Source organism: Monocercomonoides exilis (genome assembly GCF_001643675.1).
Source record: "Monocercomonoides exilis strain PA203 chromosome Unknown scaffold1-2713096, whole genome shotgun sequence".
Lineage (NCBI taxonomy): Eukaryota > Preaxostyla > Oxymonadida > Polymastigidae > Monocercomonoides > Monocercomonoides exilis.
This window is the reverse complement of record NW_027150546.1, coordinates 1,705,872-1,731,499: the sequence shown is the minus strand read 5'-3', so window position 1 is coordinate 1,731,499 and position 25,628 is coordinate 1,705,872. Positions and strand designations below refer to the sequence as shown.

General features: G+C 39.0%; 6 protein-coding genes across 6 annotated transcripts; 3 read left to right on the top strand and 3 right to left on the bottom strand.

Moving 5' to 3' along the window:
- Window positions 1–434: 434 nt before the first annotated feature.
- MONOS_5041 (uncharacterized protein) lies at window positions 435–3,940 on the top strand (the record flags this gene model as incomplete). Its single annotated transcript, XM_067875160.1, has 4 exons — window positions 435–525; window positions 594–1,033; window positions 1,189–3,020; window positions 3,298–3,940. The coding sequence occupies 4 exons, from the start codon at window positions 435–437 to the stop codon at window positions 3,644–3,646; spliced, it is 2,712 nt and encodes a 903-aa protein (XP_067736446.1). The 3' UTR covers window positions 3,647–3,940.
- Window positions 3,941–6,307: 2,367 nt separating this feature from the next.
- Window positions 6,308–8,039, bottom strand: MONOS_5042 (putative Serine/threonine-protein phosphatase PP2A-2 catalytic subunit). The gene is made up of 6 exons (XM_067875161.1): window positions 7,914–8,039; window positions 7,586–7,860; window positions 7,427–7,535; window positions 7,206–7,354; window positions 6,874–7,095; window positions 6,308–6,716 (listed from the first exon to the last, which is right to left on the bottom strand). Exons 1-6 carry the CDS (start codon window positions 8,001–8,003, stop codon window positions 6,554–6,556), a joined length of 1,008 nt encoding a protein of 335 aa, XP_067736445.1. The 5' UTR covers window positions 8,004–8,039; the 3' UTR covers window positions 6,308–6,553.
- An 18-nt stretch (window positions 8,040–8,057) lies between these two features.
- On the top strand, window positions 8,058–11,250 carry MONOS_5043 (long-chain acyl-CoA synthetase). The gene is made up of 3 exons (XM_067875162.1): window positions 8,058–8,253; window positions 8,309–8,404; window positions 8,481–11,250. The coding sequence occupies exons 1-3, from the start codon at window positions 8,068–8,070 to the stop codon at window positions 10,752–10,754; spliced, it is 2,556 nt and encodes an 851-aa protein (XP_067736444.1). The 5' UTR covers window positions 8,058–8,067; the 3' UTR covers window positions 10,755–11,250.
- A 195-nt stretch (window positions 11,251–11,445) lies between these two features.
- MONOS_5044 (uncharacterized protein) lies at window positions 11,446–14,209 on the bottom strand. Its single transcript, XM_067875163.1, has 2 exons — window positions 13,813–14,209; window positions 11,446–13,748 (listed from the first exon to the last, which is right to left on the bottom strand). The coding sequence occupies exons 1-2, from the start codon at window positions 14,093–14,095 to the stop codon at window positions 11,638–11,640; spliced, it is 2,394 nt and encodes a 797-aa protein (XP_067736443.1). The 5' UTR covers window positions 14,096–14,209; the 3' UTR covers window positions 11,446–11,637.
- A 714-nt stretch (window positions 14,210–14,923) lies between these two features.
- MONOS_5045 (uncharacterized protein) lies at window positions 14,924–17,311 on the top strand (the record flags this gene model as incomplete). The annotated part of the gene is made up of 3 exons (XM_067875164.1): window positions 14,924–14,947; window positions 15,018–15,053; window positions 15,115–17,311. The coding sequence occupies 3 exons, from the start codon at window positions 14,924–14,926 to the stop codon at window positions 16,948–16,950; spliced, it is 1,896 nt and encodes a 631-aa protein (XP_067736442.1). The 3' UTR covers window positions 16,951–17,311.
- A 315-nt stretch (window positions 17,312–17,626) lies between these two features.
- MONOS_5046fu5047 (uncharacterized protein) lies at window positions 17,627–25,571 on the bottom strand (the record flags this gene model as incomplete). Its single annotated transcript, XM_067875165.1, has 2 exons — window positions 17,627–21,714; window positions 21,818–25,571. The coding sequence occupies 2 exons, from the start codon at window positions 25,569–25,571 to the stop codon at window positions 17,627–17,629; spliced, it is 7,842 nt and encodes a 2,613-aa protein (XP_067736441.1).
- Window positions 25,572–25,628: the final 57 nt, after the last annotated feature.

Sequence of the window (25,628 nt, the reverse complement as noted above, 5' to 3'; positions counted from 1 at the left end):
TTTTTTTTTTTTTTTTTTTTTTTTTTCACAACTACCAAAAAAAGATTCTTATTCATTTTAAATATTCAAAGCAAGTGGTATTTATAAATTTTCGATACTCAAGCAAAACTTTTTTGTTATTTAATAGTTTCTGATATTTTTTAATTTTTCCTGAACAAATATTTTTTTGGTCTTTTTCGAAAAACAAAAAAGACAGCAAAATCAAACTTTCTGAGTTATTGAAAATATTTCTTATGAGTGGTTGAAGAAAAGATAAAAAATTTTCATGTCATTTTCAAAACTTATTCAAAATTGTGAAATAACATGAAGATCATAACCTCAATAAATTTAATCAAATATGATTAAAACTTGACATGCTGTAAAACTTTATTGTAGAAAAACCAACATTTTCGACAACCCTTTTAAAAAGAAAGCTTTTGAGATAAAAATTTTGCATGAACTTTCTTTTTTCATTTCTTGTTTCAGCAATTGTGTTTGCTGAAGAATGTGAATCCGAATCTGAAGACGGAAATGCACCGCTTTGCAGTTTGTTTTAAATGGATTTTGCTTTTATTCTGTTCGTTTTTTAAAATGTTGCACATTTTTGTGCATAGACGCTCTTTGCTGCGGATTTGGCGGATGTCCTGGATATGGATGTGGTTTCGGAATGCCTTACGGCATGTTCGCACCTTATGGAGGCTATGGCTTTGGCCCTGGAATGGGGTATGGAGGCTATGGTGGAATGGGTGGCTTTGGTGATTATGGAATGGGAGGAGGTTACGGAGCAGGTGGCATGGGAGGTTATGGAGGTTATGGAGGAGGGGGATATAATGGATATGGTGGAGGTGGATATGGGGGATCGCAAGCTGGCGGAACCTCTTTCTCTCAAACTACATCACTTTCAACAGGCGGTGCGTCCAATTTTGGACAAGGTGGATATGGAGGATACGGAGGAGGAGGATACGGAGGGGCAGGAGGCTACAACGGTGGGGGCTATGGCGGATATGGAGGGATGGGAGCAATGAATGGAATTGGAAGATATGGAGGGCTGGGCGTTTGGTAAATATGATACTTATCATCTCATTTCTTTCTTTAACAATATAGAATGTCCCTTTTTATTACAATTCATTTTCTTTTTTGGGCAATGCCTGTTTTATAAATATAAATTACAATATGAATGCACTAAATCAAATTTTGTTTGACCCATAGAAATTATTTTTGCCAATGAGTTGCTTTGGAGAGATCCATTTCAAAAATTTGGGGAGGTCTACTGTTGCTTTGAGGGAGTGTAAAAAGGGAGATACAATTTGTATTGAAGAGCCGCTTGTCCGTTCTTTTCCTCCTGAAAGGTACTATGTTGATATTTGTGACAACTATGAGATTGATCGAATGTTCGGTGTATTTCTGATTGGTTATGCCTTTGCAGAGCAGAAATATCGGGACTGGATTTATAACGTTATGTATGGACCCGAAGAATCTACTCTTGATATTTACCCAAACTTTCGTGAAACTCTTTCAAGTTTTGCGAAACCATTGAATGAATATCTTGCCATGCGATATAAAAAACATCCTGCGCACTGGAATAAGTACATTGTGAGAGAGCCAATGATTTATGAGGGAAAGCATCTTATTCATCTTTGGTTAATTTGGAATACAAATTCTCATTCTTTTGATGTTTATTTTCCTGAGACAGAGGAGGAAGCGAAAAAAAGGGAAATCGAAGAAGGAAAATCACACGATACAGAAAACGAAAATGAAGATTCCGATGTTCCATACGAGGAACTTCAAGAAGACGAAGCAAGTGATCTTGGAACTGCAATTTTTGAAGTGGCGTCTCGTGTGCCTCATTCTTGTTCTCCGAACATGAGCTATACGGTGTGCAATAAGCCTTTTAATGGCCTGAGATACAGGTGCGTTCGCCCGGCAAAAATTGGAGAAATTCTATCATTTTCTTACATTGAGCCTGATGATCTTCTATTCAGACCAACATTGCAACGTCGAGGCGATCTTATTCAGCACAAATACTTTTTCTGTTTGTGCCCGAGATGCAGAGCAGACGATATGATGCGGTTGTTGCCCTGCCCTGCTTGGCACATGTGCCATTCTTCATCTCACAGCCACTCTGGAGCACAGGCATTTGCTGTCCGCTCTGATGTCGAAGGATGGCATTTCATCCATCGGCACCCAGAGATGTTTGACTCAAACGGAGACGAGGACCGCGTGGGGCTTCCGAAGCCGTCGCTTTCCCTCTTTCGGTCTGAGCACAAAGAAGACGCAGGCGAAATCCTGATGCCCACCCCATCTCCCAACATCCCAACCCCAGTCGCATTTCCCATCGCCTCGCCGACGCTCAAGGGCAAAGCAAGTTCGCGTCTGTTTTGGGGCGACGAGATCGACGCGCCATTCGACTTCCACGCGGCGTCTGGTGCAGCCATCGACAAGGCAGAGTGGGTTCTGAAGCCGTGGCGCTGCTTGGAGTGCAACGAGCGTTTCTCTGAAGAAGAGATGAGGCCGGTTGTTGAGAAGGAAAGCGCGCTGCGCAAAGTCGTACTGAAGCTTCTCCACAAGCCAGACACTCGCATTGCGAAGATCCTTGACGAAGCATACGGGCCGGTGGATGATGAGGAGGCACTTGGGGAAGAGGACGAGCAGAGGAGAAGAAGGGGAAAGCTGACGAAGAAAGAAAGAGAGCTCAGAAAGGACTTCCAGGCTGTGGTAGATGAAGTGGAGGGACTTCCAAAAGTGACTGAGACGATTGAGAAGATGGCAGAGATTCGCAAAAAGATGCGGCAGATGATGCGAAAGAAGGAGATGGAAGAAGCAGGGGAAGAAATGGAAAAGGACAGTGGAGAAGAAAAGGAAGCACTGACTGAAGCAGAAGAGGAAGAGGACAGAGACGAAGCAGAGGCTGTTGTGAGGTATCATCAGATGCTGACGCTGCTGTCTATTTGTCAGAAAGAACTGTCACCGATGCATTGGACGTCTGCCTGGCTTAATGAGCATCTGATGGAATTTGTGAGTGAGCATGCAAATAATCAAATGTATGAGAAATTAAATATTTTTAAAAAAGAATTTTTTTTAAATATTTGAATGAGTAGTTGTGATATACTTCTTTGGAAAAAAAACATTTTTTTTGAAAAATAATATTTTATTATTATTATTATTTTGAAAATTCATATTAATTTTGATGTTACATTAAACCTATGCGTTTTTATAATTTTTATTTATATTCCTATTCTTATGTTAAATTATTCTTTTTTTTTTATTTATTAATTCTTTATTATTATTTTTTTTTTTATTTCATCACCATTTCAACAGACTTATCCCCGACCCCACGCTTTCTCTGTTGGTGCATGGTCAGGCTGTGATTGACTACACCAACTCCATCACCCGCAACGGGTTGGATTACTGCTCGGGCCCAGCATACTATCGCCTGCGCCTGGCAACTCTGCTTGACCAGCTGACTGATGAGCAGGCGCTGCAGACGAAAGCGCCAAAAGACGCGAGAACAGCAAGCTCTCAGCTGTATGAAGACGTGCTGGTGTCGTTTGTATCGGAGTGGGGGTTGGAAGAGCCGACGTCAGAGCACATTCTGCATATGGTGAAAGGAGGGAAGGAAAGAGGAATGCAGCTGCTGAAGGATGCAGATGTGTGCTTGGATTCGTAGATGGAACGCAAACTTCTCGATTATCAATAATAATTATACTCTTATTTATAAATAATTATTATTCTTCTTTATAAAGAGAAAAGTTTTGAATGGTTCACTAAAATATTTTATGAAATTTCTGAGTTATAAATCTTATTTATTGTGTTCATTAAAGATAATACACCCTTTAGCAACATTTTTTTTGGGTTATTTATGTTATTCAAAAAACATTTGATTGAAAGATGCATTGTTATGTAACTAATATTAATTTTTTTGATGTTCAGTTCAGAAAAAAGCAAAAAATAAAACGAAAATGATATCCATTTGTTTTATTTCACTTTGATAAAATTCAGTTTAAATATTTTCTAAAGTTCGTTTTTAAACTATTTGACTAAATTCAAGCTTTTGGGTGAAATTTTTTGTAATAATTTCTTTTTCGTCGCTTTTGATTTATTTCGAAATGTTCAAATAATTGTGAAAACAATTTTTTCCATTGAATGAGATAGACCAAATTTGGCGAACACTGAAAAAATGTGGACGATTTTGTATTCATCAACTCCTTTCATTGAACAAATATTTACATTGAAATTTGTGAAAGAAAACAAATGATCACTAAATTTGTCACCCGTAAGATTTCAATAAAATCTAAAAAAAAAAAAAAAAAAGAAAAGAAAAATAAAAAGAAGAAGAAAAATTCAACTCTTGATTCCATTACAGCCATATGATATGATATAATGAAACAAATGAGAAGAAGCAGTTATAATCAACTTCTTTCACGATCAAATAACATTAAGTTAAAAAAGAAAATGAGAAGAAAAGAAAAACAGCGGAAAAATTGAATGTTTTTTTTTTTTTTTTTTTTTTTTTTTTTTTTTATGAATTGTTGCAACTTTTTAATCTGAGTTTTTTCTGTATATATCATTTTTTGATATGTTTTTTCCATTTCGCCACAATTTTTTCAATGAAAAAAACAAAAATATAGTGTTGTTGTTAATATGAAACAGCCAACATCGTAAAGAGTTTTAATATGAAAGTTGCCAAAATTTTTAATATAAAGTTTCATGTTCAGTTGAAAAGGGAATAAAAAAACAAATACCACTTTTCAAAAAGAATAACACAAACTTTATAAATAAATGTGTGGGGAAAAATATGGATATTCACGTTTTTTAGGCACAAATTATTAAAACTTTGTTTTGCTCAGAATTTAGAGAAACTTACTCAGATCCGAAAATTACAGTCTAAACCGGATATAATCACATCGGTTTTTGCACAACTTTTTGTGACTATATCTGGTAGTGATAATATACGATGCTGCTTAACATAGAAAAAAATAAAAATTAATTTCATAAATAATTAATTTCGGGTCTATTTTTTTCGGAAATTCTTCACAAAAACGCATTTTTCGATTGAAATAGTTATAAATAATGATTGATTATGTTAGTTAAACTAATTTAAACACAATTTTGAAAAAGCGAAAAATTGAGATTTTTGATAAAAAATCGATTTTTCATTGAAAAAATCACACATTATAATAAAAAATGTGATTATATATTTTCAGCCCTATGATTATATGTGATGAAAAATGAATGAAAAATGAGCCAAAAATGTCGGTGCATGGAAAAATGTGACAATATACGAATATAATTATATTCGAAGTGATTATATCCGGTTTAGACTGCAATTGGATTTTAATATTATCGAACAGGTGTCATTGATATTATTTCATAATGTTTTGTAACCAGACACATGCCTTTAAAAATGAAAACATTTTATTATTATTTATCGATCACAAAAAGAATTTATTAGATGTGTGATTTTTCAATGAAAATATCAGTTGAGTTAAATTATATAACAGATGGAGAAAACTTTGTAACTTCAAGCATTTTCATCGAATATTTTTGAATGGTGGATGAACTTTGTGTTATCAAATAACATGGGGGAAAATATGGACTTTCAAGCTTTTTTTGCACATGGCATTGAAAAATTGCTTCGCTCATAACATTATTTCGCTTTCTCAGATTTCAAGACAAATTTGATTTTCATATCCGTAAACAGGCTTAGTTGAAATCATGATATAACGTTTTCCAACATTTCACGAATGTCAAATTATAAATACATTTTTATTATGTTTTTTGTTTTCAAAAATAAAATGAATAGTGCATAATTTTTCAATGATAATGCCTGAAGAAAAACTTTTTGCACCACATGAACAAAACTGATTCTTTTTTTTGTATTAAAATAATGTATCAAAACTTCTTGCGTTATTTTTTAAAATTAAATTAAAGTGTGCATATGAAAATCCAATTTATTTTTTAATCTGAGAAAGAAGTTCAAAGTTATCAGTGAAACAATTTAATAGCGCTTTGCGAATAAAAGAATTGGAATATCCACATTTCCCACCGAATGAATAATATCTGAGCTCAAAAATATCGAAAAGTGTTTTTATGAATTTTCCACTGTGTTTTGAAATTCAAAAATTCAAAAAAAAATTATAGTTTCACCAATGAAAATAACAAATTTCATGTAATTTTGCTCTACGTAAGTTTTCATTTATTTTTTATTCCTTCTTGTTCACAAAATGATTATCGTAATTATCTTAGCGTATAACAACTCCAATTAATTATTCAAAGTTAAATTGAAAGGTTTCGTATTTTAATAATTTTTTAATGGAAAAAATTTAAATGAAAGATTTAAACATGTTTTTTTAATAAACGAAATACAATGAAACATAACAAAATTAATGAACAAATGACTCAACGAAAAGTGAAGTGTAAAGAATTTTGTAACTTCATAGAAATCAAGTTTGCACTTAGAACTATTCGTGACATGAAATGAGATGAATCAGCTTTCACACGTTTTTTTTTTAAATGCATATGTACATCCATTTACACCAAATAAGCATCCAATGAAATCTTTCAAAATCAATATTCATTTCGTGTCTTTCCTGAAATCCGACTCTGGTATCTTTGATAAAGCTTTCATTCTTTCATACAGCGCAGAGGAAGGAATCCCGTCGCTTTCAGTCATGTAGTCTGGAGGCCTCCGTGTCTGATAAGGAAGCCCTCTACGTGGCCCAGGCTCAAACTGCTTTCTGAATCATATGAAAGAAATTCAAAATTAAAAGTTTTTGAAAATTATAGTTCAAAAATAAAATGAAAAAATTAATTAATTAAGAAATAATACAATTGCATGTTCATAAATGCATAACAGTAAACTTTTAAACTTAATACTTAAAAAAATAAACAAACATAATTTCTTGTAGATGCTCGTCAATCTCCATAATTGCTCCTTTATTTGCGCATCTGTAACAATAATTTGGTGCAGAAAACAGCGTTATGACTTTCTTTTTATGACTTTCACTGTAGCCTTCGTTCACCAATTGATGCGCTCGAACAAGCATTTTAAGCTTGTTTCCTTCCAAAAACTTGTATGAAGGCTCGCCTCCAAAAACCCATCCTGCTCCTCGAGGACTATTTGTGTTTAAATAACAGCGATTTCAAAAGGAAATATTTATACGATATGATATCACATAGAAAAACGCAAGCATGTTAAAGAAAATCAAGTAAAAAAAATCTCCAACCTTGCTTGAAATCCATCCACCTCATCTGGATCGGACCACAGCAAATCCGCCATAGGTCCTTCATGAGGAATTTCTTGAACTCGATCAAGCTTCTGAATATCATCGATTGATGTTATTGCAGGAGATAATCCCCCATGAATACCCAAAATCTATTTTAAAAATTTGAAATGTTAAGATTATGTGAGCTTATTGTTTAAGAAAAATAAATTGAATTTACAAACAGATTGTTCAACGACCGCTCCAATTGGTAAATAATCAAATAAATCAGTGAAACACGTCCAAATCTCTGGTGAACCGTACTTCTTTACGCACTCATCATAAAATCCATATCTATTTCCAAAAAAATCACCGTAAAAACCTTATCAAAAAGAAATACAAACATTTGAGTTATTTGGCGACTTTCATGATTTCCGCGGAGCATTGTAATTCTCTGTGGATATCTCACTTTAAGAGTTAAAATTAGAGAAACAACTTCAACACTATGATATCCTCTGTCAACGTAATCACCAAGAAAGAGATAATTTATTTCAGGACATTTTCCTCCAATTCGAAACATCTCCAAAAGATCATAAAATTGACCGTGAATATCGCCAACAATTGTGCATGGTGCAGGAACAGAAACAACGTTGGGTTCTGCTGATAATATTTCTCTTGCCTTTAAAATGATGTAAATATTGAAAAAAGTTTAAATATAAACTGAATAAAAACCTTTGAGATTAAAGCTTTAACTTCCATTTCAGATAAAATCTTTGCATTAGAAAGTTGTTCTATCCACTTATCAAGTGTCCTCGTATCCATTGGAGAAATTATTTAATCAAATCACAAATTTACTGTAATGGGTTTGACCCCGTTATTCGAGAAGATGGAAAGTAAATCTCAGAAATACGAAGGTGGAGCTGCCATACACACATATCCCGGATTCAAGGAATCGAAAATTGAATTTCAATTGGAAGGTGCCACGGTTCAGAGCAAGTTTATCGACATGTGCCGTGATCATAAGGGAAAAAGAGCACTTGGATATCGTCTTCTTCTTGAAAATGGTCAATACGTTTGCAAATTTAATTGTTGAATTTTTTATATGATGCGCTATAAATATGCTATAGGGAGAATATCTTTACTTCAAATACGAAGAACTTGAGATGACAGTAAATAATTTTGGATCAGGGCTTCGCCAAATTGGTTTGAATCCTGGAGACAAAGTATGTCGATCAATTTTTTATTTTCTCTTTGAAAATGCAAAAATTTCTTACGATTTTATTTGCTGATCTCTTTCAGATTGGAATCTTGTCAAAAAATTGCGTCGAATGGATTGTGAGTGATTTTGCCTGTGCATCACAAAATATTGTCACCGTTCCAGTTTATGATGCATACCGTCCTGAAGAATGCGAATATATCATGCAACATTCTGAAATGCGCGGAATTATTTTATCTGTTGATTTACTTCCATTTGTAGTTAATCTCAAGACAAGCGGAAAGGTTCCGAATCTCGAATACATAATAGCCATCAACAATCAATCAACAAAAGGCAAATCGTTTGAAGGAAGCACACATTTGTTTACCAATGTTTGCAAACTTGGAGCGGAGCATCCTGCACAGTATTCCCCTGTCACACCAAAGGATCTTTTCACAATTGTTTACACCTCAGGAACAACCGGCTCCCCAAAGGGAGTTATGCTGACTCACGAAAATGTCTGTGCTGGCTGTGTTCTTCTGCTGACTCGTCTTCCAGTTAAGCACGATAACGGAATTCTGTTTTCGTACTTGCCATTAGCTCATATTTTTGAGCGATGCTTGGAGATATTGTTTTTGATCTACGGAGTGGCTATCGGTTATTACACGGGATCAATGAGCAACCTCACCAAGGATATGCAAGCGCTGAAGCCTACTATTCTATTGGGGGTTCCTCGTGTATTGACAAAGACATACGATAAAGTTAATGCGACAATTGCTAAGTCATCGTGGATCAAGCGCTTCCTGTTCAACTGGGCGTACAGCTCAAAGAAGAAGACACCGTATGAGCAGCGTCTGAAACAACGAACATGGGCAGACAAGCTTGTGTTCCAGAAGGTGCGCGATATGATGGGCGGGAACCTGAAAATCATTTACTGCGGAGCTGCACCGTTGCATCCGAAGATCAACGAGTTTCTGGGCATTGTGTTTGGCGTGCCAGTTGTGGAAGGGTATGGCCTGACAGAGACTGCAGCAGCAGTTGCGTGCACACATCGCAGTGCTCCAGATGCTCCGAATGTGGGTGTGGCCTTCCCATATTCCGAGCTGCGGCTGGAGTCGATCCCGTCGATGGAGTACTTCACCACCGACGAGCCGTATCCGCGTGGAGAAATTCTCGTGAAAGGCCCGCAGATCTTCCAGGGCTACTACAAAGACGAGAAGGCGACGGCAGAGGCGTTTACTGAGGACGGCTTCTTCCGCACAGGCGATGTGGGCGAGTGGATTCCTGGGCCATACAGCACAGAGTCACTGCGCATTATCGACAGGCGAAAGAACATCTTCAAGCTTGCACAGGGCGAGTTTGTATCTGCGGAGCATTTGGAGATCCACTATCTGACTAAGAACAAGTATCTTTTGGCAATGATGATCTCTGCCCCACAGTCGAAGCTGTGTCTGATTGCGTATGTCTATCCGAACTGGGAAGAGCTTGTGGCAGAGGAGAACGAGGCAGAGACAGGTGCGTCGAAGTGGGAAGGTGTTGTGGAAGAGAGGAAGAGAGTGGCAGAAGTAAAGGCGAAAATTAAGAAAGAAGGCAACCAGTCCAACAAAGAGAAAGCAGAGTCTGCAAACTCAAAAGCAGAAAAGGGCACTTCATCAGCATCAGCATCAGCATCATCAACTTCAGCAGACAATTCATCTGCTTCAACGTCATCTTCATCATCCTCCTCCTCCACCGAAGAAGAGCAAAAAGCTGCTGCAAACGCCGCTGAAGATCCGCTTTTGCCTCCACTTTCGCTGCGGCAGAAGCTGAGCCGAAATGTGGCAGTGCGTAACTTCCTTCTCAGCTACTGCAAGAACCACGTGGCTCCGCTGGTGAAGCAGAAGAGCATGCAGCCGTATGAAGTGATCAGCGGGATCGTGGCGTGTGCGGAGGAGTGGACACCTGACAACGGGCTGATGACGCCGTCGTTCAAGATGAAGAGGGAGAAGATTAAGAAGTACTATGCAGAGCAGATGGAGGAGGAGGAGGCGCGTGTGGAGAAGGAGATGAAGGTGATTACATCATCGACTTCCCGCTCGGCTGTTGCACAGCAGACGGCTGCTGATGCTTCAAAAGCAGCAGCTGGACAGAAACAAGAAGAGCAGAGCGCTTCATCGTCTTCTTCATCTTCATCATCATCTTCTTCTACAACACCTGAACCATCATCATCATCATCTTCTTCTTTACAAGAAGTTCCGTCTGCCTCTGAGACATCTTCATCTTCAACTTCATCTTCAGAATCAGCATCAGCGTCAGAAATGCAAAAGGAACCAGTTGTCGAGACAGCCAAGCAAGACGAGCGTGGATACCCAGCACTTGTGGACGAAACAACCCTCTAACACTCCGGCACATCGAGAAATCTGCTATTCTTGATTTTTTTTGATGTGTTAGTTTTTTTATGTTTATCGAAGTCTTTCTATTATCATTATTACCATTATTTTTATATTCCATCTTCCTTTTTTATGTTTCCTTATGTTCTGTTCTTTTCTTTTTGTTCATTTTTAAATAGTATTGAAGCATTTATTTAGAGGGCTTTTCGGAATGAAAATATGTGTTTTTGTTGAGGAAGGTGATTTGAACCAGAGGCAATTCGTTCTCTTTTTTAGAAATTTCAAGATGGCACTTAAAAGTCATATTGAAATTTTTATAAAATTTATCATTGAGTCGAATCATTTTGATGATGAAAGTGTGTGATCAATCTTGGTCATATGATAATGTTGCATCGTTTAATAGATTCGCTGTGCCTTTTTGATGATTATTCATTTTTTGAATCACTTTTCAGTTAGTTTTTTTTTAAAAAAAAAGCTTAAATAGAAATATCCATTTTCCCATCAAGCTTCTTTCTTTCTTATTTTCCTTTTAATATCCAACCATGGAACTTACCGAAAGCTATTCATTTAGTCACCATCCGATTTGATTCATCAATAACATTCTTTTTTGACTTCACAGAAGAACTATTTCCCTATTTGCTTTCTTCTCACAAAAAAATCTTATTTAAGAAAGAAAATTACAATGTGACAGAATAAATGAATAAGTGTGTCAATTTTAATTTTCAAAAGGGCAATTCAATTATTTAATCGATACAACTAAAAATGGAGCTAAAAACAATGAGATGAATAATAAAAATTGAAATAAGAAAAGCCTATCATTTGCTTTAACATAGGTGCCGTCTTTAAGAAAGAAAGAAAGAAAGAAAGAGAAAGAAACGAAGAGAATGTTTCTTCAAGTAGGATGAGTAGAATGTCTCAGCTCATCGCAAATCTGAAGTGCCTTTTCTGCATCGAGAAACACCCTCAAATTGCACTGGAGCAGATTCGGAATGCCGCTCGTGGTGCGAGAATAATCAGACAGGAACAGAGAAAGACTATCACTACACTCTCTCAGAAGAGAAGTCACATGACTCAAAAGGAAAGGGGAAGTCAGGAGTGTCAGAGAAACACTGCGATCTTTCTGGGCATCTTCGTCTTTTTTCATTTCTTCCATCAGAAGTTTGTTAACAATCGACTGCGACAATTCCATTGCATCAGTGAGCAGCTGCTCATTTGCCTGAAACATGTCTAGCTCATCCTCAATTTTCTGTTTCTCCTTTTTCGAAAGCTGTTTCTTTGGTTTCACCAACATCCACAGCCCATTTGACTTGCTTTCACTCACATCTCCGTAATCTTCCAGCAAAGATCGGAACCACAAACTCTCAGAATCCACAGCTTCTTCGTCTTCATCGCAATTCTGTGGATTCAGAAGCGAAGGAATGGTAATGCCAGGCGGACAGCTTATCCTTTTGACAATCTCAAGAAGAACAATCACGTCACACACAACACTGTCAATTCCACTGAGTTCAATCAATCCTTTCTTTGTAAGATCAGCGAGCTCTTTCCAATGAGCATATATCTCATAAAAGCTTCCCTGCTCATCTTCATCGTCGTCTTCATCCTTGTCGTAGTAACTGCTGAATCGCTTGAATGCTTTCTGCTTATCGTCGACCTGTTTCCTTGTTTTGCTTGAGAATTTTGCTCTTTCTCCTTTAGCATCCTCTTTCTCCTCCTCATCTTCCTCCTGTGCAAAAACTTCTTTATTGCAAAGTAGATTAATTTCTGGAATCGGCCAAGGCTTGTTAAAGAGATGCGAGAGTAAGAAAGTTGCCATGAGAACAATACACGTTGAAGGAATTGGGAATAGCAATTCTGAATCATCAAGTTTCTCTGGTCCATACAATTCCAGCGAAAGCAGATAAAGATGCGAAGATACTTGTGACAGCACATGAGCCAATCTGGGATTTCTACACGAAGGAAGAAGAACATCTTGTTTAAGCAGTTGCTGGGAAGAAATATCTTCGTTTTTTTTCTCTTCACTTTTTTGATTTGAATCTCTTTTGTCTTCGCATTTGCTCTTTTCATCTCTTGGAATTCCCCAAAATTCATCGTCCAATAATAAGTCATCAGCGTTCCTTGATGCATCTTCCCTTGCAACTTCTGTATCTTTCGAAACATTTTCATGACACAACTCCACAACTTCTTTAATCAGTGAATACAACGAAGCCAGATTCCTTTGAATTCCGCCTTTATCCACAGGCAGTTCCTTTCCGTCAGGCGAAGCCACACAACTTTGCTTTTCTTTTGCTTGTGAAGAACAAGTAGCAGGTCGTTTGTTATGGATCGACTGCTCTGCAATTGCAACAATGACGCACCACAAAATGAAATTCATCTGTCTGACTATCCATTCTGTGTCAATCTCCTTCTTTTTAACGGCAGAAGAGTCAGAACCAGAAGCTGATGAAAATGAAGCTATATGCGCAATCATAAGAAGCAAACGATACTGAAGTGAATTTTGCGCTTTAATGTTAGGATAAATGGCATTTGAATTTGCAGATAACGTTGAAGAAGGCGAGGAAGAACATTGAGGCGAAGAAGGTTGAAGTGATAAAGGTGATGAACCAGGCTCTGAGTCCGAGGAATGATTCTTAGTCAGCGTTGAATCAGAACTACATTCAAAGCTCCTCTTCAAAGATTCTTGTATTTCTTTTGGTATCAAAGAAAGTCGAGATGAAGCTTCATCATCCTCATTTTTAATTTCTTCATTTGAGAAAAAGAAATGAAACGCATCTTCTGTGAAAATGGATTTCCGTTTAATTTCTTCTTGTATTTTCCAATTGATGCCAAACTGCTGCACTCCAATCTGTCTAACAATTGATTTTAATTCTTGAGGGAGAAGAGAATAGTGATGTGATGAAAGAATTAATGTCTGAAATGTCAGAAAGAGGAAATCCTCGAAGGAAATGTTCAATTGAGCCCATGATGTTGCCAAAGACACGATCCTTGAAGACACAGTTAAATTAACTATGTATATTAAAAATATTGAATTTAAAAAACGAATTTCCATCAAATAAGGTTATTGCCACACCTTTTTTTCTTTTTATCATGGACTTTTTTGAGGCTTCTGCCTTTATGTCATGGCTTTGAATTGAAGAAGTTGAAACAGTTTTCCAATGACCAAATAAATGTGGATCAATAAATTGAACATTCTCACGATAAGATGGAATTAAATTCTCATTATTATTATCATTAATTGAGATAGTTCCGTAATATGTTTTATTTTTTGATTTGTGCGAAGTCGTATGTGATATATTTGTTGAAATAGTCGCAGGTGAAGGAAAAGGCCGAGAATTTTCAATCATGACTTCCATAAATTATGCATAAGTTTAATAAATAGAAGACGATAATAAAAATAGAACTATTTAAATATTCTCCTTTTGCTTGATAAATTAATAGCTCTTTTTCTCAATCACTTTTAATACTATGGGTGTTCATTTATCATCAAAAAATAAAAAATAAATTTAAATTCAACTTATTATAATAAAATAAATTATTTTTAAAATGTATAATTTATGAAATAGGAAAACAATTTTAGGTTTGTTTTTTCAGATGACTTTTCTCATTTAATATCAACGGTTTTTGTGAAATCATTCTTCGTTATCTTCAAGCCATATCAATAGTTGAAAAACATATGTTAATGTGTGTAGAAAAAACTTGTTTTCTTAGAATTTTGGAAATGAAGAAGATGAAAAGATAAAAATTCATAAACTTTAAATAGTCAGTGGTTCTGACAATCCAACTTAATATGATAATATCTCCAAATAAATTTTCAATATATTGAATTAATTTTCCAGTTAATTTAAAAAGAAATTTCGAAACAATCAATCCAAAATATGAAAGCGTGATCAGAAGTATTTTATAGTTTTGAAATATACATATTTTCATAATTTTATTTAATAAAATATAAATCAGTGTTTAAAATGTTTGCTGCAAATGGCAATTATATGTGTATAACATAGAATTTTGATTTTATTTTTTAGATGCATATTTATTTCAAAACACTCACCCGAAAACTTTTTTCGCTGGATATCGATGAAAACGAAACTATTAAAGATGTAAAACAGAAAATTGAAGAAAAATACAATTTTCCTTTACAAAAACAATGCATAGTTCAAGGAGGAATTTTACTTCGCGATGAAATGAGAATCTCCGAATGTTATCTTGTATGATTTCTTTTGAATTCGATGATTTATAAAACAACTTCCATTCATTTCAATAACTGCATTTCTTTAGGAAGACGAGTCAATTTTATTATTTTTTCTGAAAGCCGTTTGCAAAAAGATATTCTTTTTGAAATCAATAAATTTAAAAATGTTTAATTTTTCATCAGGAACCGCCTGAAGTGCCTGAAGACGAGGATAATGGAGAGGAAGAAGAAGAAGCTGACCAAAATATTGAAAATCAGATAGATGATTTGTTAAGACAAAATCAAAGCAATTCACAGTCCTCAAACTCTGATCGTTCATCCGGATTTGATCTCACAGCAATTTTGAACCAACTTCGAACAAATGGACCTTCTTCATCGGCAGGAGCGTCTTCGCAACCCGCTTCACGCGCTCCCACAAACACTGACAGAACATCAAATAGACATCAAACAGCAACGGCAACAGGAAGTCAACCACACAGAGGGGCCAATACCCTTCCGCAGCAAACTCCACTTCCACTTCAGCGCACGCCATCAGCATCTCCATCTCCATGGACACAATCAACTGCGCCTTCAGCTTCTTCACTTTCTACGCCTGCACACACTCAACCATCCAGACAAACTTCTTCCACGCCCTTGTCAACGCAGCCCATGACAACACCACAGCAGCTAAATCCACATCAGCCCACACCCACTGCACCGCCACGCCGCTCAGCTGGACTTGCACAAGGGAGCACAAACACCCAGCAGGCACCTCAATTGCAGCAATTACCACAATTGCCGCAGGGACTGCTGATGGAAGAGACAGAAGAAGACCCCACGCTGTTTGACCGGCTGACGAATGACCAGCTCAGACAGCTGGCGAGGCTCAACGAGGTTGGAGTGCCGCTGTCTGCTGCAGTCAGAATGGTCAATGGGACACCCGCACAGCAAGGGCAACTGGGGCAGCTGGGGCAGTCAAATACAACAGCAACAACAGCAACTGCATCAGCGACTTCACCTTCTGCTTCTGCTTCTGCTTCGGTGTCTGCCTCAACACCTTCTTCAGCGCAACCATCTGCTTCTGCTTCTGCTTCTGCTTCTGCATCAGCATCAGCTTCTTCTACTTCATCATCTCAGCCCCAACCTCAGCCGTCTGTGCAGATTGACTCAGAAGAATTCAAAGAGACTTTATTAACTGAATTGATTATTATGATATCTTCTCTTCCTTCTTCTTCCTCTTCATCATCCTCTTCAACCGAAGCTCAGCCAGGAACCCAGCTGATATCACAGCTGGACGGCCATCCGCAGCATCTGAGCATTCAATCGATCATTCGCCACACGCCAACAGCAATCCGAGCGATTTTTGAGAGGCTGCTGGTGACACAGCCGACATTAGCAGAAGAAGTCAAAGTGAATCCAGACATATTTGTCGATGTGATAACAGCGAAGCACGTGGAGAAGACAGTCACTTTGAAAGCAGATCTTTTTGATGGCACTCTACAGCAGATTGCGAGAGAGGCAGGAGTTGAACTGAAAGAAGATGAAAGCAAAGAAACGATTCATCCAACAGACGAGAAGGAGAAGAAAGAGAAGAATGAAAGCAAAGAAAGCAAAGAAAACGAAGAAGGTAAAATGGAGAATGAGAAGAAAGAAGAAAAGGATGACTCAAAATCAACAATTTCTTCATCTCAAACAGCAACACCAGCTGCCAGTTCGCAGCCCCAGCCATCCACAAGCCAACCTTCTGCTTCTGCTTCTGCTTCAACTTCATCATCACCATCATCAACAACATCATCTTCTTCTTCATCCTCTTCTCCTTCTCCATCTCCTTCCACTTCCACTTCCTCCTCCTCTTCTTCTTCATCTGCTGCACCTTCATCATCCCCAAAGTCAGTGTATGCCACGTTGTCTGATGAGGAGAAGCAGGTTGTCGACAACATCGTCGAAATAACTGGGAAGATGCGTTTTATGGTGGCTGAAGCATTTGTGGCGTGTGGAAAAGACGCAGACAGCACAATTGCCTTCTTGTTCGAATCCTAAAATCATTGAGGAGGGAAAAAAAGAAGGAGCTGCCTTTCTTTTTCAATCATTCTAATTTTCTTTTTTCAAAAGAAAAATAAATGCTTCAGTTGATTTATTTCTTCATGCAACGATTTCGTTTGTATCAATTTTGTTGTTCTTGGATGATGTTGAATTGAAGTTGTTATGCTTTTTTATTGTTGAAAAATAATTTTTTTGGCACTTTCTTTTTCTTAAAATCCAAATGATAATGTTATTTTCAAAACAAAAAGAAATATTGCAAAATTGTTCGAACTGTTAAATATATTAATCTGAAAAGTCTACATACACATTTTTTTTTTTTTTTTTTTATGAAAAAAAGTGTTTCTACAATAGAAAATTTTATTTCTTTGGAAAAACTGATTATTATTTCTTGAAGATAAAGATAAGTATTCTTTTATTTTTAACAATTTTTTGGTAATTCTCGCAAATGCAGGACTTATTTGAGGAATTATTTCTCGAACGAAATTGAGAAATAAATAATCATAATAAGATTCTGACTCTATTTCTATTTGCCAAAAAGATACTAACAAATAATAGAACGCAGCTTAATTTTTCTTCTTCTTTTTTTTTTTGCGTTTCCTCTGTCATGCCATGAACTATTGAATTGACAGAATAAACTTAATGCCTATGCAAAAAGATGCTAAATTGATTTGCTTCATTTCTCAACAAATGCAATCGTCTTCTTTTGGATGTTTGTTGTCACAGAAGGCAACGTACTCGTCTTTGGCTGTGTTGGCTGCATGTTTGGTGCAACAGTATGAACAATTCCTTTTGAAGCAGCTTTGTTCTTTTTCTTCAAAGCTTTCACCAGCGCTGATCCTGCGCATCGAGAATGTGTCGATGAAGAACTGGTTGGCTGTGGAATATCAGAAGTTGTTTGTTGAGTATTTTGCTGAGCGTCTTGCTCACTTTTTTCAATCAGAGCCATCATTGCCTCTTTTTTCTTTCTCTCTTCTTCCTCTTTCTTCAGCCTTTTCGCTTCTTCAGCACGTGCCTTCTCTTGTTCTTGCTCTATCTCAATTCTTTCAGACACATCAGAAACACTGCTAGCCACACGAATGCCTCTGTTTTCCTCTTCTCCTTCCTCATCAAACTCATATCTCCCGCGATAGCCACAATAAGGCTCCGGCAGCGGCTTGTCCACAGAAATCCCACGTTCTGCCCACATTTCTCGCCTCCACGTTCGCCGAAACATTCGCCCATTGAGCGCCCACCAAACAGCAGCGTCTGTCTCGTTCCACAGCTGGCGGTCAAAAAGGAGGCAGATTTCGACTTCTTTTCCGCTGTCGAGATCTTCTCCACACGCCACAAACAGCCCTCTCTCGCTCGTTCGCTTTCTCCACACGACAACAGAACAATGAAGCGGATCAACCAGCCGCCAACGCCCGAAGAAGGCATCGCTGTTGGGATCAAAACGGAAAGACGTCAAATCAGACGATGAAAAGCCAAAATGGCTGCTAAATGATGTCAATGAAGATGCGGAGGAAGACGGACGCAACAAGCTCTGCGGAAGCGATTGACTCCGACGTGAATTCGAATTGCTGGTTGTTTTGCGCTTTGGCTTTGGGCGAAGATGGAAAGGTGTCATTGCTGGCGGTTCAGCATTGGAATGCTCAGCTTCATCAACTGCAAACAGCTGCTGCGATTCTCCTTGAGTTTCTGTTATGTCTTCGTTTTCCTTCGAAATTTGGATTTCTTCAGACGAAAGCTGGCTGACAATCTTGGGCTTGATGCCTCTGCTCCACAGCTGATTGAACAAGACCAGCAGTCTGTGCGGTGCTCCCTTTCCGTTGCGTCCAAGTTCTGCAAATGGAAGCAAGCTGTCGCTGTTTCTGTCACACTCAACAATCACACTGGTGGTCAAAGAGAGCAGATCTTCTGTGAGAATCTCTGGCTGCAGCGAGCACAGATGAGCAAACAAGCAGCGGCCGTTGATTGCTATCTGCGGAAGAGACGAGATAAAAGAGGTTAATGCATAAGTGGAGGATGATAAGGCTGATGGAGATAAACTTGGAGAACACGCACTCTGCAACACAGTGGAAGAAGAAAACAAAGAAAATACTCGAAAAAGAATGCGATCAGATAGATAGACAAAAAGGGAGTCCGGAAAATCTTCTGGAAAGAGCTCAAATTTGACAGCAGTTGCAGTTGCATCCTGATGCTGCGTTGTTTCAATGGATGATGCTGTTGATTTCAATGATGCTAAAGAAGTAGCCGGGGCTAATGTGGTGTTTGTGGCGCTTCTTCGGAAGCTTGGCATAGATGTTGTTCTTGAGAGCGGACGGAATCTTGACTGAGAAGAGGCGAATGGACTTCCTCTGTTGGACTTTGAAAAAGATGAGACAGTTGCACAACTGCTCAATGTTCTTTGATTTGACGATTTTTCGAGTTTATCTTTAGATGCGCTGCTTCTCAGAGAATAAAGAGACGATTTCAAAGGATGAGTGATCGACCGAGTTGAGGAATTAATTCTGGCTGTGAATGTCAAAACTGCAATGACAGAAAGCAGGCGTCTGAGGGTCAAATACATCGAAGACACAACAAATGGGAATCCGATATCTGTTTCTACTCGCGACTTCACTGCTTCGTATTCTTTTCTTTCTTTCTCTTTCTCTTTCTCTCTTTCTCTTTTGCGAAAATTCTGTCTTTCACTGTGATCTGAAAGGTCTTGTGCTTTTCTGATTTCACTTTGATACATAAATCTCGACGATGGAGTAGAAAACAAATGTGTCCTTTCGCTATTGCCTCCAAGAGAATCGTCAGAGGCATTCTCTTTTGCCATAATTGGAATCAAAAGAGAAGCAGCAGGAACGTTCATTTCATTTCCACTCGTATTCACTTGAGGTTTATTCACAACAGCAATGTTTTCCTCTTCTTCATATTCATCGCTGCTTGAAGAGCTGTCGTCCCGCCAAGCACTGTTGTTTTTATCGATGTAGCGCATCACATCAGCCACAGACACTGGAGGTAGCGAGTAATTAATTAATGGCTGCTTCAGTTTTCTGTTGATCAGCTGGTTTGTTATTGGGTGCTTCAAAATGTTTATGGAAGGGTTGCTCAAAGATATGTTTGTTTGCGATTTGTTTAAAGTTGACAACGTTCCCGAGGCGTTCAAATGTGGAGCCTCTGAAACTGGCGAGGATGTTCGCGATGAAGAAGGCGATGACGATGCAGAAGATTGTCTTGACGACTGATTGACAGAAGAAGTGACAGGAGTGTTGTTTCCTGATGAAATGTTGCATTCTTCATTCCCAAACACTTTGGAAATTCTCTCCATCTCAATCCCACTCAGCACAACCACCCAGTACAAATGCTCTGCAAAAGAGCGCCGTTCAATCCCCAGTTCATTCAGCAGCCTCACAAACTGCGCCAGCGGAAGGTATCCATCGATGTCGTAGCACCCAATTAACACAGAGGGAGGGGCGAGTGATGTGTTCTCTCCAAACAACCTTTCCTGGTGCACCTTGCTCATCGGCCCCACCAGCTGCACATTCGACAGAAGGCCAGTCGAAACCCCCAGCTCAAAAAATGCTGACACCTCTGCCATTGTCCACTGCGTCATCTTCAGAAACTCCTGCACCGCCAAGTCGAACGAGGAGACGAGGTTGTGCAGATGCTCCTGCCGCGCCTCTTCCGCTTTCCTTTTCGCCTCTCGCTCGGCTTCCCGCTGCACACGTAGCTCTTCCCTCCGCCGCCTCCTTCGGTCTTTTGCAGCTGCTTTCATCGCTTCCCTCTGAATCTTCTTCCGCTCTCTCTTTTCGTCTGCTTTGCGTCGAGGCGACTTCCTCTCATTCGAAGATCCTTTGGACTTTGAAGACCCGCTCCCTTTCATCCTCTTCATCATTAGGCGATGGAGTGCCACTGTTTCTTTGACTCTGTCTTTCTCGCTGGTCTCTTTTGTCGACTTGAACAGCTCCCGCTGGATGCGCCTGGCGATAAACAGCTCCATCTCACTCATCTCTTCCTCGAACTTAAAGAAATCGTTGTCTGTGTTGGCTTCTTCGCTTTCTTTTTCTTTTTCTTTGTCCTTCTTCTTCTTTTTGCTTTTATCTCCCTTTGCGTCTGATCCATCTGCTTCCTTTTCTTTCCCTGTTCTTTCCTCGCTTTGTTTTGATTTCTTTCTTCTTTTTTTCATCTTTTCTCTCTTTCTCCTCATCCTTTCCCTTCTTCTCATCTGCTGAAGGCGCATTTCCTTCACTTTTGTTCCCATCTTCATAATTTTCTCTGCAAACTTGATTGGATCAACACCCGGTGGAATCGCAAAAGTGTTGCTGGGCTCTGTTTTACCTGAATCTTCAGAAACTGACGTGTGTCTGCTGTCTGACCTTCCACGATGATCTTGTCGAGAGTGATGTTTGTGGTGCAAATGGTACTTCAATATTGCAGAGTGAGTTCTTTTCAAAGCCGATTCCTTTCCTTCTGCTTGCTCATCGCCGCTTCCTGGTTGGAACGTTCCATTTAAACTTAGTCTGTTTTCGTCATTCGGAGTATCTGTGCTCCATGCATCAAAGCCATCCAAGCTGCTCATGTCAGAATCTGACATGGAATTGTAAAAATAAGGCTGCTTCGGAATTGGACGAGGCAAGTTCATTGATCCCTCAAAATTGTTGTTCATGGAATTATTGAGCGAATCATTGGGCAATAAGCCTTTCTGCCCTTCAGAAATAGAAAGTGAAGCAGATTGCTTTCTGAATGACATTGCCAAAGGCGAGCGAGGCATCCATCTGGAATCGCGTGGAGATTCTAAATTAGGAAAGTCAAAAATAGAGAAAAAAAAAACATTTATAAAAAAACAAATTATAAAAATTATTATAAAAATTTTATTTTTCAGAAACAGAAAACACACTTTTCATTGGATGAATTGGGACAAGTGTCCCCCTGACAACTCCCAGTGGATATCGTGGAGAAGTCATATCATCATTTGTGTCACTCACATCCAAGCTGTCATCAAACATCAAAGATCCCATTTCTGACATGCTCGAAACATCATCTGAATCAAACTCATCTCCACTTCCACTCCTAAACAAATCTGACGAGAAAAGCTGATCATCAAATGAACCACGCATGCCAGACAGTCTGCTTCTATTGCTCCGCATTGAACTTCCTAAGTCCAGCCATTTCGGTCTGCTGACATCAATTCCAGCGCGATGGAGTGTGGCGGCTGTTGACTCGGCCACAAGAAGCGGAGAAGTTGGAGAATAAAACGGGCTTAGGGGAGAACGAGGGGAACGAGGAGAACGAGGAGAACGAGGAGAACGAGGAGAACGAGGAGAACGAGGGGAACGAGGAGAACGAGGAGAACGAGGAGAACGAGGGGAACGAGGAGAACGAGGAGAACGAGGAGAACGAGGAGAACGAGGAGAACGAGGAGAACGAGGAGAACGAGGAGAACGAGGAGAACGAGGAGAACGAGGAGAACGAGGAGAACGAGGAGAACGAGGAGAACGAGGAGAACGAGGAGAACGAGGAGAACGAGGAGAACGAGGAGAACGAGGAGAACGAGGAGAACGAGGAGAACGAGGAGAACGAGGAGAACGAGGAGTAGCAGTTGGGGACGATGCAGAGGAAATAATTCCACTTTTGCGCTTTGGGGTGCGAGGAATGCGCTTTGTTCTGGGAGAAGGAGTATTCGATGGAGTATCTGACAACAACGGAGATGTTGCAGACAGCCGATTGAATGCAGAATTATCCGTTCTGTTTGTTTTTGGCGAATTTGGAGTTGATAAAAAGGGAGAAGGCAGTGAAAAATCGAAATTGTCGTGCAAATCTCGACGCAAATACTTCAAAGGAAGCGGAGGAGGAACACGATGAAAGCCTGGCGATGCGACTTTCGCTGCTTTTGAAGGAAATTCAATGACCGATGTTGGCAGAGAAAGAGACACAGGCTCTTCCGCCAAGTTGCTTTCAGATGGGATAACCAAAGAGAGTTGGCTGCTTTTGCCATTTGTTTCTTGTGAAGGTGTCAATATCATTGAACCTTCATTTGAAGAATAGAAATCACTTTTCATTTCATTAGATGCTGCTTGAGGTGTTTTCAGAATAGCTTTTGAAGAAGCAAAGGATGAACGCAGCAAAGGCGGTGGTGTTATTCCAAGATCGCATTCTGTCTGCTTCGATGGAGACGATGACGATGTTGGAGAAAGAGGAGAAAACGTCCCAAGAATTTGAACAGGCTCTGATTCTCTGTCTGCTTCTGTTAATTTGTCTGATTGCGAATAAGTTGAATGAACCTGCGGAGAAGCTGAGCGTGAAGGCTTTGGAGACTGAATGGGAGTGCTAAGTGGAGTAACCTGCATAGAAGTTGGTTGATGAATACCTTTGGATGAGAGAGAAGAAGAGGAAGAAGAAGAAGAAGATGATGATGATGATGAAGAGCGAAATGGGGAAGGAAATTCCATTCTTTTGTACATCAACGGAGACAGTTGTGCTCTCCACAGCGCTGTTTTTTGATCGTTATCACACGGGAAATCAGAAGAAGCAGACAAAAAAGGAAACTTTTTGTCCAAAGATTGTCTCAGATCAGCTCTTTGCTTCAATGCTAGTGAAGCTGCAAGCTGTTTTTGTGTGTTTCCTTTCGAGCCATCTTCGCATCTGCTCTTTTCACTCTGTTGTTGGCTGATGCTGCTTCCTTCAGCCAAATCTGAATGGGATTCTTGTTTCATGTCTTCACCACGTCTTATCTCACTTTTTGACAGCAAATCTCTCACAGCAGCGTCTGCTTCAACATCGTCTGAAAGAAGCGCATCAGATGAAATGCTATTGAAAGTGCTCAGATGAGTTGGCGATGGTTCTCTGGAATGTGTTGCTGAATTAGAAGATTGATTGAAAGGGCGAAATGAATTTGATAAATTTTCCATGCTTGTATCTGGTGAATAGTTTGAAGATATTTCATAATTTTTGTGAGAAGACATGAAATCCGAATTGTTCTTTGTTTGCTCCATTTGATTCTGTTGATCTGAGTCTCGAGACACATTCATTTGCCTATTTGTGGATGGCAATTCAGAGACGGGGCGAGGGAAAGCATTGCTATTCAATGCAATTGGCAATAAAGGAATGCTGTTTGACTGTAGAGATGAGTGGACGAGAGAAGGATGTGAGCGATCAAACGACTGGGAAATGGATGAAGATGAAGAAGGCGGCAAAGAAGAGCTGGTGAAAGGCTGAAAACTTGGGACATTTGCAAAAGAAGATTTTGGTGCTAAAAGGAAAGTGTCCGTTTGGAAATGAATGTTGTTGTTGTTGTTGTTTGATGTGTGTGAAGGAGTGCTCGAAAAGTGCCTGATGACTTGAAAAGGCGACTGAGCAGTAGATTTCTGTGTCTTTTCTGGGGAGCCATTCTTCTTTTCTGGGAACGATTGAACTTCTTCATTTCTCTGGAATAGCTTCTTCCCAGGGAAATGGAAAGAAGGCGGGAGAGCAGGCAGCTGCGATGAGAATCCTGAATGAGGAGAAGAGGGAGAAGAAAAAGAAGACAACGGAACCACAGTGCGGCTGGTGAAATACCCTTTGTCTGTGCTTACAGACCGTTCTGTAAGTGCACCTTTATTTGGTAGTTGGAGTGAAAGTGTTAGGTTTTTTGGGCGAAATAAGTCGAATGGATTGTCCTTTTCTGATACACTTTGAGGAGCAACAGATGCAGGAGAAGATGCAGAAGGAGGAGTAATCTCAGCATCAGATAGAGTGTTAACATCTTCTTGGACGTCTTCAAAAGCAAGAACAGATTGAAATTCTGGCTCAACAGGCGTGTCTGACTTCAACACCTCATTTAAACTCGGAGATTGGCCGAGCAAGTATCTTTCATAGCTCTCATGTGAAGGAGTGACCGAGCAGCAAAAGAGATTTGCGCTTGCATTTTCAGAGAAAGGGCGCTGCAAATGCTGTGGCTGTATGTTCAGAGGCGAATGCGACTGATGTCTGCTCAAAGACGTTACTGCTGAAAAGGGTCTTTGATGTGAAGAAGATTTATTTGGCATCTTCTTTTCTTCTAATTCATTTGCTTGCAAAGAAAAAGGAGACTCTGATTTGCAATTTGGACGCAATGTTTTAGCGGCTGTTTTGGGTCGCATGTTTGAAGGTCTTGGTCTGGAAGGAATTGTTATCTTTTTTTGTTCTTCGAAAAATGTTCCTGTGCGAGGAGGCAAAGACTGAGACCTCTGAGAAGGCAAAGAACTAGAATGAAGGTTCACCGATGAACTGGAAGTCACAAGTAATGATCTAAGTTTATCAGTCTTCCGTCGAACGTTTCGTGATTTTGTTTTCAAAGTCTTTGACGAAGGAGTTCTCTTAAGAAATGCAGAATTCCGAAGAAAAAACGGATGTGCATTAAAATTTATGTCAGGTTTTGCGGTAGAAGATGAGTTATGACTTGAAGAGGTTACTTGCGATCCAACAGGACTCTCGGGCTCTTGAAAGTTTATATTTGTTTCAAATGATAGCGTTTGAAGAGAAGATCGAAGCAAATTTTGAAATTCTTTTCGATTTTTAGAAGGCAGAGTTTTGACAAATTCCGAAGAAGACATTGACGAAAGTCCATGAAATGTTGAAATTATCTCTGACGGAACAATTACAGAATCTAATTTCTTTTCTAAATGAGCCATCATAATTCAATAAAATATATCCAAAGCAAAGATATGAATTACTAGATATGATGAAAATAA

Excerpts from the sequence above, each read along its gene's own strand:
- MONOS_5043 (XM_067875162.1), top strand. The coding sequence starts at position 8,068 with ATGGAAAGTAAATCTCAGAAATACGAAGGTGGAGCTGCCATACACACA. Across the intron at positions 8,254-8,308 it reads TTCTTGAAAATGGTCAATAC|GGAGAATATCTTTACTTCAA; the intron begins GTTTGCAAATTT and ends AATATGCTATAG. Across the intron at positions 8,405-8,480 it reads GTTTGAATCCTGGAGACAAA|ATTGGAATCTTGTCAAAAAA; the intron begins GTATGTCGATCA and ends GATCTCTTTCAG.
- MONOS_5044 (XM_067875163.1), bottom strand. The coding sequence starts at position 14,095 with ATGGAAGTCATGATTGAAAATTCTCGGCCTTTTCCTTCACCTGCGACT. Across the intron at positions 13,749-13,812 it reads CATGATAAAAAGAAAAAAAG|TTAATTTAACTGTGTCTTCA; the intron begins GTGTGGCAATAA and ends TAATATACATAG.
- MONOS_5042 (XM_067875161.1), bottom strand. The coding sequence starts at position 8,003 with ATGGATACGAGGACACTTGATAAGTGGATAGAACAACTTTCTAATGCA. Across the intron at positions 7,355-7,426 it reads GAGCGGTCGTTGAACAATCT|ATTTTGGGTATTCATGGGGG; the intron begins GTTTGTAAATTC and ends TTTTTAAAATAG. Across the intron at positions 6,717-6,873 it reads GAGCATCTACAAGAAATTAT|AAAGCAGTTTGAGCCTGGGC; the intron begins GTTTGTTTATTT and ends CATATGATTCAG.